The 20,360-nt window shown below is 29.1% G+C and overlaps 1 protein-coding gene across 1 annotated transcript; it reads right to left on the bottom strand.

Moving 5' to 3' along the window:
• Positions 1-312: 312 nt before the first annotated feature.
• Positions 313-6,901, bottom strand: LOC108473567 (glycosyltransferase-like At2g41451). Its single transcript, XM_017775226.2, has 11 exons — positions 6,335-6,901; positions 4,654-4,803; positions 4,491-4,543; positions 3,835-3,943; positions 3,585-3,719; positions 3,402-3,446; positions 3,027-3,214; positions 2,152-2,293; positions 1,590-1,636; positions 1,085-1,172; positions 313-991 (listed from the first exon to the last, which is right to left on the bottom strand). Exons 1-11 carry the CDS (start codon positions 6,692-6,694, stop codon positions 731-733), a joined length of 1,578 nt encoding a protein of 525 aa, XP_017630715.1. The 5' UTR covers positions 6,695-6,901; the 3' UTR covers positions 313-730.
• Between the last annotated feature and the right edge of the window lie 13,459 nt (positions 6,902-20,360).

Genomic DNA, 20,360 nt, shown 5'->3' with positions numbered 1-20,360 from the left:
CAACAATATCAAATCAGACTTTTGTATCTAACAGCCCTTTGGATCCTCAAGAGTAGCTAGAAGTGTTAATGGACCAAGTTAACCTATATTAAAATTTGAATTTATAAAAATCAGGGCCAAACCTGAGCAAAGCTCACCTCAAGCCCATCAAAATTGGCCCATTTCACTGTTCAGAAAATAATAAAAGAATTCTTTTAAATATAGTTATAAAAACAGTAAGACGAGCCAACCCAGGCCGACGAGGGTTCAAAATTTAAGCTAAGCCCAGCCCACAAACACCTGAAGTTCATCAAACAGCCACAACAACAAATATAGCCTGCAATGATCTTTAAAATTATCACTGGAAGCAAAGTCAAAGAAAGCAAGAATCCTTGAGGTAAAATGCAAAAGAATGGAACAGCAATGTGCCATTCCTCAATTTTGAATGATAAAAAGTTCACTGTCTCTATAACCTGAGGTTCATGTTATGGCATCCTAAAATTAATATCAAAAAGATGCACCAACAACACTCATCAAATCATGATCTAACCTCTACTATTTGATCGAAACCTTAAAATGTACAGTGCCGCTTGGGTAATGATCGGGAATAGCCCCCTGGAATCCGAATACTGAAATGCCTCATCAAAACTGGCCTTAACCAACTTGTCTCATTCATCGAGTTTCGATTCAATTCTCCAACTCTTTGAAGGAACAATAAGGCAGCAGTAATCGCAGTGAGTCTGATGTGTTGTTATATTCCGATGTGAAGACCATCCAGGATTGGAGGAGAAAGTGGTGGGATGGCTGACTCGTAAGAAGTTTCGTTGGGTATTTCCAAGATCCTTCGGGCAGTTGCCGTTGTTTCTTTGACACCAATCTTTCTGGATGAAATCATTCCAGGTTTATCTACTCTAGAAGTGTTGCTACTCTTGATTTCCTTTGAGAGAGTCATTTGTGCCGATTGTATTACGGAACCGAAAAGCCCTGAATCCCTAAGTCCTTGAATTATAACCTGTGAACAGAGGAAAGAAAAGGTCATGTCATCAATGAAATATTCCATCAAAAAGATCAGCAAAAAAGCCAGAAACTCGAAATTTTTACAAACCATGGGAGCATAAATCCGAGTTAAGATGCCCCTCCTCAAAAGTTTCAACTTCAATTCCTTATCAGTCCACACTACATGCTCCCGGTACCTGAGTAAAAAGACGAATATTATCTGAAGAAGACAAATATATACTCCGGTCCGACACAACTATAAAACAAATTTGATTATTGAGAAACATGCATGTCTACTTGTGGAAAGTAAAATGTGGATCATCATAAACGATTCTTAGACAACCTAACAATTTGCAAATTGTAGACATTTGACAGCCTAAACATATCGTTAAAAGTTTGACTTAGATTATTTTAGGGTCTCAAGGAACCAATAATCAAAGATCACATCCCTTCGATCTGAAAGTGCTATTCAGAATAGTAGCTTCTCATAAGGTAACTTTTTTGAGGTAAGAATTAGAAATCCTAGCTCGTAACATGCGACATCAAAAGCTCTGTTTGGTTCATATTTGAAACAAAAAACATGAAACGGAGGACAGTTAACATATGAACATTACCAGCGAAGCATTTCCTCCTCCGTTGCAGTTGACGCAATTATGAATGCCTGTATAAATAAAACATGAAAAAAGTAAAAGCAAACTAAGCTAAACTATTTAGCTGTATCATTTCAAGTTCATCACTGATCAAGAACCCCAGAAAGCAGCATCAATAAACATGTAATCATCATAGTGAACTTACCAACTTTTTCCCTCCGTAATTAGTACAAACTACAAACATTACAAGTATAGTCGAATGTTAATAAACTTTTTTTTCTAAGTCAAAATTCACATAAATACCACTTCATGATGACCTTGTGGTGGCAGACTTACTTAACATGATTGTAATGCAAAGAGCAGGTCAAAAACCATGCACTATGGCTTTGACACCTCTGCTTTAACTTTTAATGCTCCTTTTTTCGGGATGTGCTTTACATAAGTACATTAATATCTAAACTTGATCGATACAATCAGGTTTGGAGTAATTGCAGATCAGTGAAATAGATTTAAAAAATCACAAAACAATACGCAGGTTAAGAAACAAATAAAAGGAATTTGATGGTGCAAATCAATTAGAACTTACAGCTCTATCAAACTCTAACATGAAACATCTTTTAACATCCTCCTTTGTAGGCTTGCAACCACATCGATCACGCCTTGAAGTTAGATCAGAAAATTTGGGGTATGTATAATGCAGAACAGCAGCCTCATCCAATTTGATCTCACTATGAAATATTACACAAAATCAAGGTGGTTATATACCAATGAATACGAAAGAAAAGATCTGCTATTCAACCATAAAGTAAATGATTAGTTAAAAAAAGGGACATAAAAATGTTGTCAAAAGCTCAAGGCTTTAAACAGAAATAATTAATAGTATATATATAACAAAGAAACACTGTGCACTGTATTTGAATAAGCTTGAAATTTATAACTAAGCAACTAGCCCCCAGAATAAGCTAGAAATTTATGATTTTGTCAATAGAACATAATGAATCTGCTTTGCTTTATTTATTGTTTAACAGTTTCAAAAATGAAGAATTATCATACTAATTAACTAAAAGTCATTATAACAGAAAGCTCAATGCTTTTTCACTACAATCTTCAAGAGAAAACGCATGGAGTATATTATGATTATTACCCAATGTTCAATTCTAGTAAAGAAATCTAATATTATCTTTCTTTTGAAGCAGATAAAGAAACAAACTAAAAACTAAAAACTAAAGAAAGAGAATGAAACTTATGTGTGCATTTTTATTCTTTTGGTCTTGAAAGAGTGTGCCTAGGCACAAATGATTCACACTAGGTTTGCACTGAGCCTTAGTGCCATGGCAAATACCTCGACAACACTGCTATAGAAAAGATGCATGAAAACTTCCTACAGCTAAATAAACATAACAATAATTTTAACTATAAATTCATTCACACAAAATCAATAGAATAGGAGAAATACTGTACTTTGGTGTCTTCATGTAGTTATGCCATCTATGTGCACCATTAGGCCGAAGATGATCTTGAATACGAGCAGCTGATTTCCCGTTTCCATAGGTCAGAAAGTAGTTTGGATTACCACGGGTTGACTCTTTATAATTGCCAAAATACACATCCTTGGGAAGATGATCATAGTTCTTCTTGAACATTGAGACCTATGCCACATTAGAAGATACAATCAAATGCAATGAATGCGTACATGATCATAACTCCAGCAAAAACAATTGGATCACTCCAGGAGTAAGAGAGAAACTTAAAAATCTTCCCATCAAACTAATATTAGTCATATTATTATATGCCTAGCCAAAGCAAAGCATGAGAAATTAATAGAGGACATTATACCTCAGTAAAAGGTTCCTTGACATCATCCCGCTCAACACTGCTTTCCTGAAAATTTTATACAGTTTAATTGCTTGCGGTGTAAAGAACAACCATAGAAAAATATCACTTTGCCAACTAAACCTCTTTATCACCAACATAAACACAATTAACTTTATCTAAATTTATAGAGTCAGCTCCACTCACATAATTTGGGAAGACAACCATATCAACATTTCCAGGTACACCTGCCAATAATTGTCTCAAAGAGTACTCGCGAGCACCCACGGGATGTATAAGCTCATCGGTGTCAAGATGAATAATCCAATCCATGCCAGCATCCTATAAATGAAAGAAGAAAAGAATAGTAAGGATAAGAGTCATAGCTTAACATCAATATGAATCTATGCTATACATAACTATATATTATGCCAGAGATAAAAATGTAATAAAGTACCCTTGCCATGACAATAGACATTTCCATATTAAGGGATTGCTTCACAAACAACTCGTAGTTACATGGTTTGTAGAAGAAACTTGCCAACCAGGTCTCATTCCAAATCCGACTACAGGCACCAAAATGAAATTGGAGAAAGAAATAGAAGAAACATCAAGTCAGATTCAAAGGACATAAAACAGAAAAGTAAAAAACGTAAGAAAGGACATCTCAAGGCACCATCATATGGAAGCAAACTGATTATCCCTTAAAAAATAAAATAACACAAAACCACATTAACATACATACACAAAAAAAATGGACGATGGCTTACAATCTAACAGTAATTTTTGAACTGTTACAGGTCATCTCCAGTTTTAGACCAAGGGACATAGCACTATTTAATTCAGAGCTCATGTCTCCCAACATGTGTAATTTATTCTGATTTTGTGGGCTTATCAGAATAGTATTTTGGTCCATAAATGGAAGTTCCATTGCTGCGAAAACGCTACAATTCCAAGACTAAAAGTAGGTCTCTTCTTTACTCTCTAACATTGACTTTTCCAAGAATCATTACTATTTCGTTTAGAAAGGAAGTGCAAAAAGTGCCTTCGCGAACAGGACCAATAGAAAATAAGTGCTTTTTGTTATCCTAATCCAACCAATCATGTACCAACCTTTTAGCTTGTTGTTCCTCTAATTCTTTTGTTCTGTATATCACTTTCACCCCCTGCAAAAGATGATTTTGTAGATAACAAAAGGGCCAAAGTGGAATAAACAGTAGAACATAAAAAAACAAGGTACAGAAAATGAAAAGGAGGAACAAAGATTTTTACTCACTGGAATCGATTCTAGGACTTTAGATACATTAGGAGAGGCAGCCTTCCCCTCAACAAAAAGGAAAAAGGTTGAAACTCCAATAACCTTGTGATAAAAGATCCATGGTAGTGTCTGTTCTAATCCTGCAGAAGTACTTGAAATAATACATATCTGGCATACAGTAAAACCACCAAACAAAGGTAAGAAATAGCATCCACAATTCATCCAAACACATACATCGGTGATAATAGTGATCCATGTATGGTAAAAGACATCTTTGAAAATGTGATAATTGGGATTGAAACAACCACTAAAAGTGAAAGGAAGAATCTTTCAGGATCTTTCTCTTTTCTGATGAAAAAACTTAGGAGACAGTTTCAGTATTGTAATTAATAACTTACATACTATTGGATACTGATTGAGAAAAGAAAAACCAAGAGAATAAAAGTGTCTTTAAGATACAAACATAACTCTGTATCATAGAAAACCATACACTTAACAATTTTCTTTAAATTTAAATCCTGAAAAGCGTAGAAAAATTTCAAAATACGATGAAAGCCTTCCGCTTTAGTGGAATTTCAGAGGAAGGTTTAATATATCCTTGCATTTAAAAAAAAAGGTTTGCTGCTATAAATTATGTCACATGGACTTGAATATGAGCATCAGATTCATGCATGTGCTGAAGAGAGGCTAAGTTTTTCATGTATTTGAAAGATCTTTAGAGGGTTATATCTCAGGTATGCATCGGAAACGGATACTACAAGAAGCAACATGGGCTATATTTCAAAGGATGTTCATTTACAACAAGACAAAATAAATTTGAAATCCACCAATAACTTCTACTAAATACCAAAATTCTAAATATACATATTAACTTCATTCAATTTCAAAATTCATGAAAAGGGACTTCATTTTACAATAAACTGATGCATGATCAAAAGGAACTGCTTGATTTTTTACTTTACTAGCTTGGTTGGAACTTGTACATTTACATTTACAGCATTCCAGATTATTTAGGTTATTATATTAAGAAAAGTTATCTCATTCGCCAAAGAAAATTTTAAACTCCACAATCAGGATTAACCAGCTACACGAACCACTATGTATACTAATTTTTTTTTTTAAAACTAATTGCAGTCTGTTAATCCTATTTTAAATTTTAAAATTCTAAAATAATCTCATTCTTATAAATTAGTCCTTGTTTTAATATTTATTAATCCTAACTTTTGGAAAATCTAATCAGCCCATTTTAGAGTGAGCATGAATAAAATATAATATACGAAAAATAAATTTAGACAAAAAAAAAAAAGGGAAATTGACCCTTAATTCCGATATTCACTGTTCGAACCAGATCCAACCCACTTTAATTATACAAATATAATATTATTTAATTGTGTAATTTATACGAATACATATATAATAATAAGATGCAACCCATTTAGCAGTTGAGCTAATCTTAATCTGAATCTAATTTCACCCTTGCTTATTTTAATTTTACGGATTGCAAATTATAGGCTGAAAAAAGCATAATTTAACATAGAAAATAGGTAGTTAAATTCCAGGAAAATTAGGACATGAAATTCACTATGATTCAGATTCTCTGGGAATTATAAATCTGAAAAAAGCGCATCAAAGAATATGAATATACGCATTTCCGTCAATTCAAAAAAAAAAGGGGGGGAGACCCGAAAATCCAACTAACCTTAGGGTTAAGATCCGACCCGACATCGAATTTCCAATCCTTAAAATAAGGGAAAGCCGGGGACTTGCTTCGACCCAAAAGATCGACACAATCAGAACCGGAACGCCGATCCGATCCAACGTTCGAGCCGGGATTATCCATACCAGGGAACTGAAACGGGTCTGGAGACCAACGGGTGACCGGGTCGGTTAAACCGCCACGCCATTGGAGAACGAAAGCAAAGAAAGCAAGGGTTAATGGGAGAAGAGTCAAAAGCAAGAGGAGACGAGAAGTAAAGACTTGTTGAGAGGAAGAAGAAGATGATGATGATGAAAGGGAAGAAGAAGAGGAGGGTCTTGAAGAAGAGTGGAGACCCGCCATGAAAATGTGTGATGAAGAACTTGAAACATATATATAAATGGGACAATTTGTGTGTGACCGTGTATATATATATGTGTGTGTGTGTCTATAGGCTGTTTGGAGAGAGAATTGAGGGGAGAAACAAGAAATTGAAACTGGGGAGAAAGGTTGGCAAAAGAGAGAATGACAACACACATAGAACAAAGCCGTTTTGTCCTTTGCTTTTGGCTTTTAGCAGTTTTATTAAATTAATTAACAACAATGAACCTGTATAATTAGAAAAAGGTTAAATTACTCTTTGAGACCTGAACTTAACAATTCTTACGTAGGGCTTAAATTAGTCAATTTTTCTTACGTTAGGGCTTAAATATTGTTTCCAAGTTAGTCCCTAAACTTGACAATATTTTACATTAGGGCCTAAACTTTAGAGTTTTTAAGAAAATATCAGGGACTAATTTGGACAAAAAAATTCAAGCCCTCAATTTGAGAATAATTCTCAAGTTCAAGACTTAACTTAGAAAAGAAAAAATCTAAGTTATGGGAATAGTTATCAAGTTCAAGCCTTAAAAAGTTATTTAACCTTTAAAAAATTCCAAGCTCTGAATATTAATGTGAGTTTGAGCGTAGTTAAATGCACATTTTCCTTCAAATGATGATGAGTTTGTAGGATCTATATAGGTAGCAATAACAATTGTATAAAAAATAGATAAAACAACATTTAGTCTTTGAACTTGTTAAATTTTCCCAACTTAGTCCTTAAATTATTTTTTATCTATAATGAATCTTAAACTCGATAACTTTTCTCAATTTTGAGTCATGTGATGATATGCCACTTTCCATATTTTTCACATAGAAATTTATAATATATTAGTAAAAAAAATAGGTGATAACATGACACAAATTTAGAGTATCATGTCATCACACAACCAAAACTGAAAAAAGTTGTCAAGTTCAATGACTAATGTGAACCAAAACAGTTAAAAGATCAAGTTGAAAATCTCAAAAGAAACAGTAAGATGTTTTATTATCATAAAATAACTTTAAACTATTATCCGCAAGAGGTATTCATGAATCGAGCTGAGTTTAAATATAATATTAATATATTTTATACTTATTCAAATTAGACCAAACCTAAAATTATTATTTTAATCATTTAGGAAGGAAAATATGGAATATATATAAATATAAAACAGTAAAGAAATCTAAAACGATAAATATTAGCGTTCCAAAATTTGTATTAAACAAAAAAGAAATATTTATGAATAATTGGTGGTGTTAATCTATAAATCGAAAGTAATTATAAGTTTTGTGGCTAAATAAAGGAGTTTTGACTTTTTATAGAAAGTTTCTTTTCTTTTTCTTTTCCTTTTTCCTTTTCCTTTTCCTTAATGACAAAGAAAGTCACGGTTGATTATAGCATTTATTTTTGTTCAATTAATTCAATAATAATTTTAGAAAAATCAAAATCGGTTGAATTATTTTTATTTTTATTAATTTATAGCTGTTTGAAATAATATAATTGATTTTTAATTTAACCAAGTGATTTAATTTGGTTCTAAAACATTGATATAAACAAAATAAATTATACATATCAAAATTGAAGCTCAATTTCATGAAATAAAACTCTAAATTTTAATTTTAAATAGGTAATAAATAAATTCCCAATTTAACAAAAATTTTGGTCATATTTGTTAGCAAGCAAAAATAGAGACATCGTCATTATTTTTCTTTCTTTCCAAATATTAGCCTCTTTCCATGTATGCTTGCTGAAAGTAGAACAAATATGATATGAATTATTTTAAGCTATAATATTAAATTTAGTCCTTAATGTTTATACTTTTGTCAATTTGATCTTTATTCTTTTTTCCTTTTAGTTAAATTTGGCTCTTAACCTTTAAAAAAGAATCAATTTTGGTCAATTTCCATGTAAAGCAAAATCACTCATTGCATTTCTTTATTTAGTTCATTCTTATTCAAGAACAAAGTTAGAAAATTGTTTTAAGGGTAAAAAATGAATCATAAATTATTAAAAGGTCAAAGTGTAATTTTACTATTATACTAACATGTAATTTCATAAAAAAATTTAAGGGGTTAAATGGAAAATCTACCATTTTTGGGAAGGGTCAAGACCACTTTGTACCCCTTTACCTTTTTCTCTATTCATTAGAGGTGTTAATGGGTTGAGCCTATACATGATAATAACACACTTTATGCTTACCCAAGCTTGACACGACTTGAAATATGAGACTAAATTTTTTTCCAAGGCCATCCATATTTGTAAATGGCTAACTCTAGCTCGTTTTAGGCCCATCAATATTACTCTTTTAATTTTTTTAAAATACATTTATATTATTTTTAATTTAATATTTAATATATATTTATTAAACTTTTATATATAATCATCGTAACATATTTTAATATATAAATTACATAATATATAAAAATAACATAATATAAAATATTATTAACTTAAAAACAGGTTAGACTGAGCTCAAATCTTGAATGTTCAAAGAGTCCAATCCATATTTTAAATGGGTCTAGAATTTTTATCCAAATCTATTTTTCTGGACCTAATATTTTTTCAAACCCTCCCATATTTTAAACGAACCTTCAAACTTAAATGAATAACCTGACCCATGAATAGATCTACGTAAATCCTATTTAAATGTATGTTATACCTTTCTACTTTCAATGATCACAACATTTACAAATTTATATTTTATATTTTCAGATCGCCTTTTCATTTATATAATGATAACAATAAAAATAAAAAATCAATATATATAGTTTTAAAAGAACCTAAGTGGTATGTATGATCAGCATTATCTGAATTGCTTTGTAATCCCATTTACTCAAAATGCTTATTCTTTTATTTTCTCATTTCTTTAATTTTAAGAATAAAAAATATTAAAAATGATGTTTGATTGGTTCAAACCTTATCTAATTATTCAAACATGTTGTTGTTTGATAAAATTCAATCTTTTAATGATTTACCAAACAAACCACTTGTCTCCAACTATACCTCTCTAACATCACCCTCCATTATGTTTTGTCAAACACTAATTTCAATATAAAATTTTCAACTCTTTAAAATTTTTATATGATTGCAATTGATTATATATCTAAATAATTAATTAATACAAATTACGGATAGATTGATAATCTAAGCATTTTAAATTTAAATCAAAATAAATTTAAACAAGATTTATGTGAGTGAAACTTATAAAAATAAATATTTGGAAGAACCCAAACATGATCTGCACAAAGTAAGACTAGAGGCGGACTGTAATGGAGGCCACGGGGGCTTTGCGCCTCCCAAAAAATGAAAATTTTAACTTTTTTCTTGAAATTTATTGAAAATTTTCATTTTTCTTTTTAATCGAGCTATTTTAATTTATTTTTCAAATTCTCATTAATCTTGTAAAAGTTTTAAAACTTTTAATTAGACCCCAACTTTTTGAAAAAAATATCATTAAACTCTTAAATTTTTGAAACTTTTAGTTAGATTTGTTTGATAAATTGAAAAATTAAGTGTTGAATTTAAGTTATAAAATTTGTTTGATATTTTTCTTAAAATTGATTACGAAATATAATAAGACTGTTTGATGTAATTTTAAAATTTTAAAATTAATTATTAAAAGGATAATTTTAAAAAATATAATTACTAAACATCCCTTTATCTACTTGTCATTTTCACACCTTTTCATTGAAAATTTCTATCATTTGTTTTCTTATTATGAATTATTAAACGTACTCAAAAAAATTAAATCACTAAAAATATTAATTTTCAGTTGATTTAATATTTTCAATGAATTATAAAACAAAGTTTAAGCTCCCCAAAATTTAATACCACTAAATGAGACTTGAAGTTGAGATCCTAAATTTTGTATAATCTCAATCTTATCATTAAATCAAAATATCATTAGCTCTTTGAATTTCGAGTTAATCAACGGTTTTATAATTGTTTTAGATATATAAAAAACAAATTAACAAGATTGGCAAAGGATATACAAGATCAATTTTGATACTTAAATTTGAAATTAATTTCTATTAGATCGAGAGTATTTAAAGTTAAAACTATCTCGAGTTGAGATTAATCTCTTTAATAAGTGCACTTTTCAAATTTTGAATTTGTATTTCTAATTTTATAATATAAGATCCCTACCACTTTAATTAACAATATGCTAGTTATGAGATTTCGATAATACTTATCCAAACTTTTCTCCTTATATTTTTTAAATCTTTTATTTATTTTTTGTTTTACTAAAATCATATAATTTTCCAAATATCATTCCATTTTCAATAATTTATTCAAACTCTATCAAAATCCACCACTCTCCCTTTCTTTCAATGCTCTCTCTTTTAAGCTTTTCTTCAATACCCAACCCTTTTCTTGTTTTGCATTGGTAGGTTTTTATTGCAAATATTGACTTTAGATCAACGCAAAGAAAGCAATGGATGGAGCTTAGGATTGTGAGACAAAACATTGTTCTCCACATGGGTTTTGCATAATAAATGTGTGGAGCTTTGGGTTTTGGGCTTTTTCTTAAGGAAGTGGAGAAGAAAGTCAATGGACAAAGCTTTGTATTAAAAAATAGGTTAATAAAAAATTTGATCGTGAATCTAATAATTAAATATAATTTTGGAATCTCGGTTTCGTATTTGGTATGTATCTTTTCAATAATAAATCGATACAATCAATTTTCTTTTTCGCATCAATTAAAATTTTAATCTATGTCGATCGCATCGTATCGTTTTATCCAATTTTGATTATATTAGCTAGAAAATTATGTACCTGGCTTGTGTATAAATAATATTAAAACATATAAAATTTAATATTAAAACATATAAAATTTCTAACTTTTACTACTATGATAACAAATAGTAAAAATATTTCCCAAAGACATTTGTGCACCAATTGATACATGAATATTTTAATATGAAATTTATTTAATATAATCTATTTTATACTTGTTAATATTTTTATATACACATATTAAATATTTTTCAAAATATCAATCAATTCGAAATATTACACTGAAACAAGTCAATACTAATACATACTAGCTTCAGAAAAAAAAAAAACAATGTGTACACCAATGTAGTATCGACTACCTTAATCTATACCTTTTTGTCCACTTTGGTATTTAAACTTTAGCTCAAGTTTAATTCTTGAGATTGAAAAAATATAAAAGTTTGATGATATAAGACTATGAGATTATGTTATGTCATCACCTAAAAAAAGTGGATCTAATAATGTGGCACAATTTCAAAGTGCCACATCATTGAACTATGTTTAGGTACCATAGTGGATTAAAAACAATACAATTATTAAACTGTATCTAATTACCAAGTTCAAAGGCCAAAATTTGCATTAAATAAAGGGTAAACTACACCCAAAGTCACTAAACTATTCATATTGGTTACTCACTTTTAGAAAATTACAAAATGGTCACTGAACTATTCAAAAGTTTTCATTTAAATTATTAAATTATTCAAAAAATTTTATTTATGTTATTGAGATTTTAAGGGTTTTTATAATAATAATAATAATAATAAAACCTTGCTGGCAAGCTCTAAACGATGATTTAATGATCCACATGGTATATCAGTACCCATCGGTGAGTAGAGGAACATACCTTAAATCCAATTCGATTTAACTGTCAGCACCGGTGATTGAACAAGAAAGTTTTTTTTATTTTGGTTCGTAGATCCATGACGTTCAAAGTTGTTTTATAAAAAAAAATTAAACTTTAGAAAATAAGAAGAATAAGAACTTTTAATTGGTGTACAAAAAAATTATACAACAGTGATTTTAATAGCCTAATGATTTAAAATAAAACTTTTAAATAATTTAGTGACCATTTTATTATCTTTTAAAACTAAATGATGAAACGTAAACTTATTAATAATTTAATAACGTGTTTCGTAAGTAAAATTAACAGAGAAAATGAATAGAGGAGGAATAGAAAATGGAAGTTCGAGAAGTTGATATAAGAAGATGGGCTTTCCATTAAATTAACAAATTTTATTTAAATTTAATATTAGATTAAATGAAATATCTATATAAGCATTTAACATGGATTTTAAAATCCATGTGCCGCCCATTGATTGGCCCATGTTATCGTGAAGAAGGAAAATAACACTAGTACGGTCAACTTTTTTTGCATAACGTGTGGAATGTTTGTAAAGTATTAAATTACAAATTAGATAGATGTATTTATGTTAAATTTTGCTATTGGTCATTATATTTTATGAAAATTGTAAATTTAATTATTATATTTTAATTTGATTATTTTTAGTTTTATACTTTTTAAAATTTTAGTTCTTATCAACTGATAATTATTAATCTCGTTAAATTAAGTTCTGCTATTTCTAAATTTTGATGCAATAAACATATTATTATATGTGTTATACTATATTAGCTTGTTATTTCTATATATTACTAATTTAAAATTTTGTTAATTGATTAACGATTGTTACTTACATCAAGATTTGAGCAGAATATAAAGATAAAACTAAAATTTAACCATTATTATCAAATAGAGAGATTTGTATGACTCATATATACATGTAAATTAGTAATTTACATTTTCAAATTTTATTTACATATTATTCGTATTATAATTTTATTTAAGATTTCTATATTTCTATAATTTTTAATTTATATTAACAATTTATAGTAGATAAATTTTGTAATGCATAATCATAGCGTGCTTGATAATATCAAATTCATACCGTACCCTACCGATTCGCATGCTGATAATTCGGATCAAATTCATCTAAGATCTTGTCCAATTACCTAAAACTTCATTTTTTTTTTAATTAAAATTCTAAATTTAGTACAAATTTCTACCTTCAGCAACAAAAAAAAAAAACAAAAGAAAAGGAAAAATTCGAATCATATGCACATAAACTCAGAATCCAACATCATTCGTTGAGAATTTAAACCATAACTGGAAAAATAGTTAAAAACAACACAAAATCGAATTAATTACATAAAATAGATCCTCAAAGACTAAATTAAACATTCAAAAACGGTTCGAATTCTCTTCGGCAATAAAAAATCAACGAAGGAAAACAAATCTAGTTTCGCGATAACTTAATTTGCTCAACTCGATTACGCACATAAATCCTACCATGCTGTTCGCCTTGTTTCCTAATGGAAACACTCGTCTTATTGCCACGGTAAACCACGATCACAGGCTTCTTATTATCATCGTCGACGATGTTTTTCTCCTCGATCGGCGTAGTCAGAGCTGCCGGAGGAGTAGAATCGACGGCCGGAGACGGCGTAGATTGTGCCGGACGAGGATAATAGAAATCAGTAGGGAAGAAATTATACTGAAGACCTGCCATGGAAATTTGGAGCTTTGAAAATTCAGTGTTGGGAAAAAGGAAAATATTTTTTGTTTTGTTATAATAGAAATTTGGGACTTTGAAAGGTATTTATTGGGGGGGGGGGGGGTGGAATAGGCAGTTAATAATCAGTTGAAGAAACTGCCTTGGGATTCAAGCCATTATTTAAACGTGCGTGAAGATTTCTATGAGTCAGCCTTTTGATTTAATTAGAGCCGTTTGATTTGTGGCTGCTGGTTTCTTTGACTAATGGGTTTCGGAGAACCTTTTTTATTTCTTTTGGGCCACGTTTTGGGTGTGGAATATTCCTCTTTATTTTCCATCTAGACATGTGTAAGAAAAAGAATGTAATGATTTGGTAAAATGTCTACTATAGTACTTCTCAATTTCAAAATGGAATAAATTGATGCTTCTAAAAAAATTGGAACAATTTAATATCTGTTAATTTCAAAAGTGAGAAATTAAGGATAATTAATCATGGTGTTACTATTTTCCACAGATTGTAAATCATTTTGATTGGTATAATAACATATTTAACCTTTAAAGTTTACATATTCTGTCAATTTGGTCCTAATTTAACAAATTTATCTAGTGACAACTGTGTAAATGTATAAATATTGAGGTCAAATTTGTCAATTTTTTTAGATACAAGGCCAAAATGGCAAAACGTGTAAACACCAAGTGCTAAAATTGTTATTATACCAATCAAAATCATGTACAATTGATACAAAACATTAACGTCGTCATTAATTGTCCTTAGTTACTCACTTTCGAAATTGACTGGGATAAAATTGCTTTGATTTTTTTAGAGTGACCAATTTTCTCAATTTTGAAATTGAGAAAAACTGAAGAGGTCTTTTTATCTAATATATTTGAAACAATATTTAAAAGGTACGTAAAAGTATAGTGGATGCCCCTATATTAAGAGTCAATTTGTATTTATCCCATTTTACTTAAAAATGAGCAAATTAGTCCTAGTATGCTAGATTAAATAGTAAATAGGAATTTTTTGTTAAAAAAATACATCAATTTATACTATTAAAAGCTAGTTTGACTAACATAACAACCAAACAGTTACACATAATGTGTTACATGTACCTCGTTTTCCATACAAGAACCAATTTTTAAAAATACAATTAAATGAAAGTTTTAACAATAATGATCAATTTACCATTTGATCTAATGTACAATAACTAGTTTACTCAATTTTTGAATAAAAAAGTAAAATATAATATAATTCCTAACAAAAGGACCTACATAATGTTTTTACCTAATTAAATGTTTCATGTGACACTTACATGACACAAGTTTTAATCTTGACATCTACCTTTTCTTCCTTTAATAGTGTAATAATTTGGATTTATATAGATCAAACGCTTAGATAGCTCGAATTATAAATAATTGAATTTAGAATTATCAATAAATCAATTTATTTACACTCGTAATAATTTAAACCCTAAAATTATTCAAACTTGAAATAATTTTAAACTTAAAAATAATTTGAAAAATTCAAAACGCGAATTCACCCCACCTGAAATGACATTTGTTTGAAGTCAACACTACTTACCCCAAATGATATTTTTAGACTTTTAAATGATTAAAATTATTTATTATAATATATTTAATTGAATTTTCTTAAAAGTGATAATTTTAGATTTCAAACAAACATTTATTATATATAAAATATATAATTAGATATCGACATAAATTTCACCTTTATCGTATTATATATGAACTATTTTTTAAAAAAAAAATTCTTCGTTTATTCTATTTTTCAGCATAATTATTTTATTTTAAAAATATAATTCCCTTTCTTTGTAGAAATTTCCGAATATTCCTCATAAAAGGGATAGAAGGATCTATGGCGGCCCGCGGGTCCAGCGAGTTTCATGGTCGTTGCTATTCTCACAGAGAGAGTCAATTAGAAAGTGGCTTAATTAATTAGCAGGTCCATTAATTTTATTTTATTTTATGTTGACTCAAAATCAAGACTTTATCTAGAAAGGTATTTAGCTTTTTTCCTTTTGATTTCGGCATAGAAATTGTTATGTGTATTTCATCTTTATTTATCTAGATTTCATGTTTTAACATATTATCATACTAAACAGGGTGGATCCAAAATTAGGATCAAAATTAAATCATGAATTTTTATAATTAAAATGTAATTAACTTTGAACTTTCTAGAAGAATCAAGTCATAGGGTCTTTGAGGGCGAAGAAAATTTTTTTTAGAGGTTAGAAGAATCTAGAAGTGGTTGAGTGTACTGATAATACGCAATGCACTCTCAAAGAGAGAATATAAGTTCGAATGTTGGATATAATATTATTGGGAGGAACAGTCAGGAACCCTAAACATGCATATAATATATATAAAAAAAAGTATATAAGTGAAGTATCTTGCTTATGTTTATCATTCCCTTGTGTTTGTCTAATGTCGATTTCACTCAAGGTTATATTTTTACGCTCGAGAATATATAATTCAATTTTGACCAATTAATTTTTACTTTGCCCTGATTAATAGGAGGTTAAATTTCAAATTTTCTTTTCTTTTTTATAATAAATAATCGATCTTACGATAATATATGTATGGTTATTTTATTCGACTCACTTTATAGAATTTGTAATATTGCATGGTAAATTTGGTAACACTATTAGTTTAAACTTTAGGATAAAATATATTGGTAGTTACTTAATTATTAGTATTTTTTAAGTCATTAATTATTCAATTTTTATTTTTATTCACGAGTCATTAAATGTTTAACAAAAAGTTGGTATGGTAATTTTTAAAATGATATAGTAATAACTTTTAATTCTCAACATTTATAGATTGTGCCAATTTAATATTAATTTTAAAAATCAAACCCTCAATTTTTACACATCGTGTAATTTGATCCTTTTAAAAATTTACTTTGTGACTCACTTCGACATTGTCCCTATGTTTGATTCATGCGGGAGGAGCTAGTTGGGCATGTTTATTTGGTCTTCTTATATGGCGTATTTGGAAAAACCGCAACTTATACATCTTTCAAGGCAAACTATGGAGCGTTAATGAAATTGTTCAAGGATCTGTCAGCTGGGCGATTCAAATTCACTCATGTCCTCAGGGAGTCCCTTTTCGATGCCTCAGACAATCTTCGGAAACACGCTTCACTAAAGAGCGAGTATTTCTCAACACCGACGGAGTTGTGCAACTTGATACTGGATTTGCCGCAGCTGGGGGCATTGTTCGTGATAAAGATGGTAATTGGATTGCTGGCTTTCATAGATTTATCGGTAAATGCTCAGTCTTTGATGCGGAGCTCTGGGGCATTTTCGATGGACTCAGACTTGTCCAAAAACGAGGACATAATCAAGTTATCATTCTCTCTGATAGTTTGGAAGTAGTTAAAGCCATTACTGAAAGTTCCTCTACATCTTCGAACTCTGCTCTAATTAGGCGTATTCATACCATGTTATCTCAAGAAACTCGGTGGATTCTAAGATTCATCCTAAGGGAGCAAAATCAAGTTACGGATTGTCTTGCTAAGCAAGCGTTGATTGAAAAAGCAAATATGCAAGTGTTTGAAGCCCCTCCGGAGTGGTCTTGCGGTTTTATTGATCGAGATAGGCTTATGAGTGATACACTCACTCAATTGTTGTCTTTGTAAATTTTAAAGTTGTTATCTCCTCACAAAAAAAAAAGCGACCCAAAATTTTAAAAACAATCAATTTAATTACTTAGAAAATAAAATAATAAAATACAACTTCGTTATATCAAACCATTAATCTTTTTTTAGCTTTGATTTGCTTAATCAATGGCTTTAAGTTCGAGCTGACAAAAATGAATTAATTATGATTAAGAGAAATTAAATTTTAGTCGTGTGAAGTATATGAAAGCAATATATTTTAAGATTGTTTAGTTTAATAATAAATAAAAATTTTAAAAATTCTTTTATTTTTAATTTACATATTGTGTATTAAATTATATTTTTATATAAAAAATAGGATAAAATTAGGCTTGAAATGATAAAAAAGAAAATACAAATTCAAAACTTTTAAAGGAGAAAACACAGTTAGGCATGATTTTAGTCTTCGACTTCCATAGAGGATTATATATTCTAACCAGGCAATTGAGGTACTATTAGCCCACCTTAAACCTTTCTCTGTGGACCTCTGTATAAGGTAATTAGAATCTTCATTATTGGACCAGGTTGGGCCCGAGAACTAAGTTCCATGGCCCGAGCTTAGAATATTTTTAAGGGTAAATTACACTTGTAGTCACCAAGATTTGATATTTTCTTTCATTTTTAGGTTTGTGGAGGGTCAAGTTAGGCTTGTATTTTTTTTATTATATATAAATGCCTAAAATTACCTATAGTCCCTCTTCAACATTTAAATAGAAGGATAAACATACTTTAATCCATATTCTCTTGCACTGGCAATAATGCCAATGCCAAAGTGTGTAGAAATATAGTTCAGATTAGGTCAAATTCTGTTATTAGTCTTTGTATTATGTATAAGTTGTAGATTTAATCATTTTACTCTAATTTGATCAAATTTTACTTCATGCACTTTTTTTAATTTTGAAATTTCAATCCTGATCAAACGGTAGCCATGAAATTAGTTAAATTCTGCTATTTTCAAAATCTCGTGTCTATTATCACACGTGTAATTTAATGCTAGCTTACTATTTTCATACAATACTTAAAAAAAATTGTTATTTTAGTTAATAGATTTAACGAGCATTGTTTGAGTTAATGGTAAAGTTTTAAAAATAACAAATTACAATCACTAGAAAAGATCAAATTTGAGAATAGAAATTAAACCCACAACTTACATATAATACAAAACTAATAACAAAATCTGACCTCACCAATTTAATTACTACAATTTAAATCATGACTAAAATTTTAAAATTCAAAAAATATAAAAACTAAAACAGACCAAATACACAAATTCAACCCAGAACTTATTTATAATACAATAATTAATTGCAAAAATTCACCTTTAAATTAAAATGCAAAACAAAAAAGTGAATGCAATGATAGCAAAGTAATTGGGTCACACACACCTAAAATGGGGTTAACACTTAACATGTGGTCCTCCATATTTATCATATGTCTATTTCAGTCTGTTTCTTTACTTGTTTGTTAGGCTACAATATGAAGACCACTTACACAACAAAGCTGGACTCATCATTACTTCTACTTTTCATTTGTTTTTCATTTTTATGTTGTTGGATAATTATGCCCTACATGTATTCAAATATTTATATAAAATATGCTCATATAAATATATAAAATGTTCAAAATAATTACCATATATCTTCATTTGATACTCATTTTTGATTTATTAATTTTTATATAATGAATTGTATGATCAAAATTAACTATTAGAATGTTTCTATTTTGATTATTTAATTATGAAAAATTTCAATTTAACCGTTAATATTATCATTTGATTACACAATAGAATGTCTCATTGGATGTTGTTAGTGAGAAAATGGTTGGGTGCCTAAAATGTTTAATTATTGTAACGTCGATGACTAAATTACAAGTATTTTTATTTAAATGACCAAAATGAAAATATCCAAATATATAAGTGACCAACTAAATAATTTATCCATTAAAAAATTACCATGTATTTATTGTTTTAGAGTAATTACAATGTATCTTTAAATTGGCAGGGGCCTACACCCCCTGCATACGAAATTTTTTCATTTAAGTTATTTTAAATTAGTAAAGATAAAATTACACTTTGACCTCTCTTAAAAATAATAAAATTTAATTTAATTCTTTAAAAAATATAAAATTATTTTTTAACTATCATAAAAATTATAACTCATTAGTTTAAATTATAATGACACATTTGATAATTGTTTTGAACTTTGGCAACACAAGACAACTTCATTCAAGCACATCTACACACATATATACTGTATGTGTGCATATGTGTGCATTGGATGATGAATTTCTTGCAACATTAATTGGGCTTAGGTGGTTGAAATGACATCTATCAAGCTTTTCAACTTGTCATGATTCTAATTTAAAAGCTCAATCTTATTGGACCTACCAAATAAGAAAATGCACATGGTTAACTAACAAGTTGAGTACTAAACTTGTTCCACCTTTCAACAAAACCATATATATAAGATTAATTATTGTATACTCCTAGGTAATTATTAAATTAAATTACCCTTTTTTGCTTGTACCTAAAGGAAATATATACATAAATGCCCCTAATATTATTATTTTAAAAAAAGTAATAAAAGAAGTCGATTGAGTCTTAATTCGATTGATATGGATATTATATTAATGTAGAAAGACGTGGACTTGAGTGTGCTGGAATGC

Source organism: Gossypium arboreum, chromosome 11, assembly GCF_025698485.1.
Source record: "Gossypium arboreum isolate Shixiya-1 chromosome 11, ASM2569848v2, whole genome shotgun sequence".
Lineage (NCBI taxonomy): Eukaryota > Viridiplantae > Streptophyta > Magnoliopsida > Malvales > Malvaceae > Gossypium > Gossypium arboreum.
Note: the sequence above shows the minus strand (reverse complement) of the source record. Positions and strands in the feature narration are given on the sequence as shown.

Coding starts and splice junctions, on each gene's coding strand:
- LOC108473567 (XM_017775226.2), bottom strand. CDS start 6,694: ATGGCGGGTCTCCACTCTTCTTCAAGACCCTCCTCTTCTTCTTCCCTT. Junction 1,637..2,151: donor TGTTAGAGTTTGATAGAGCT/GTAAGTTCTAAT, acceptor TTATTTATACAG/GCATTCATAATTGCGTCAAC. Junction 1,173..1,589: donor GAGGAGGAAATGCTTCGCTG/GTAATGTTCATA, acceptor CTTTTTACTCAG/GTACCGGGAGCATGTAGTGT.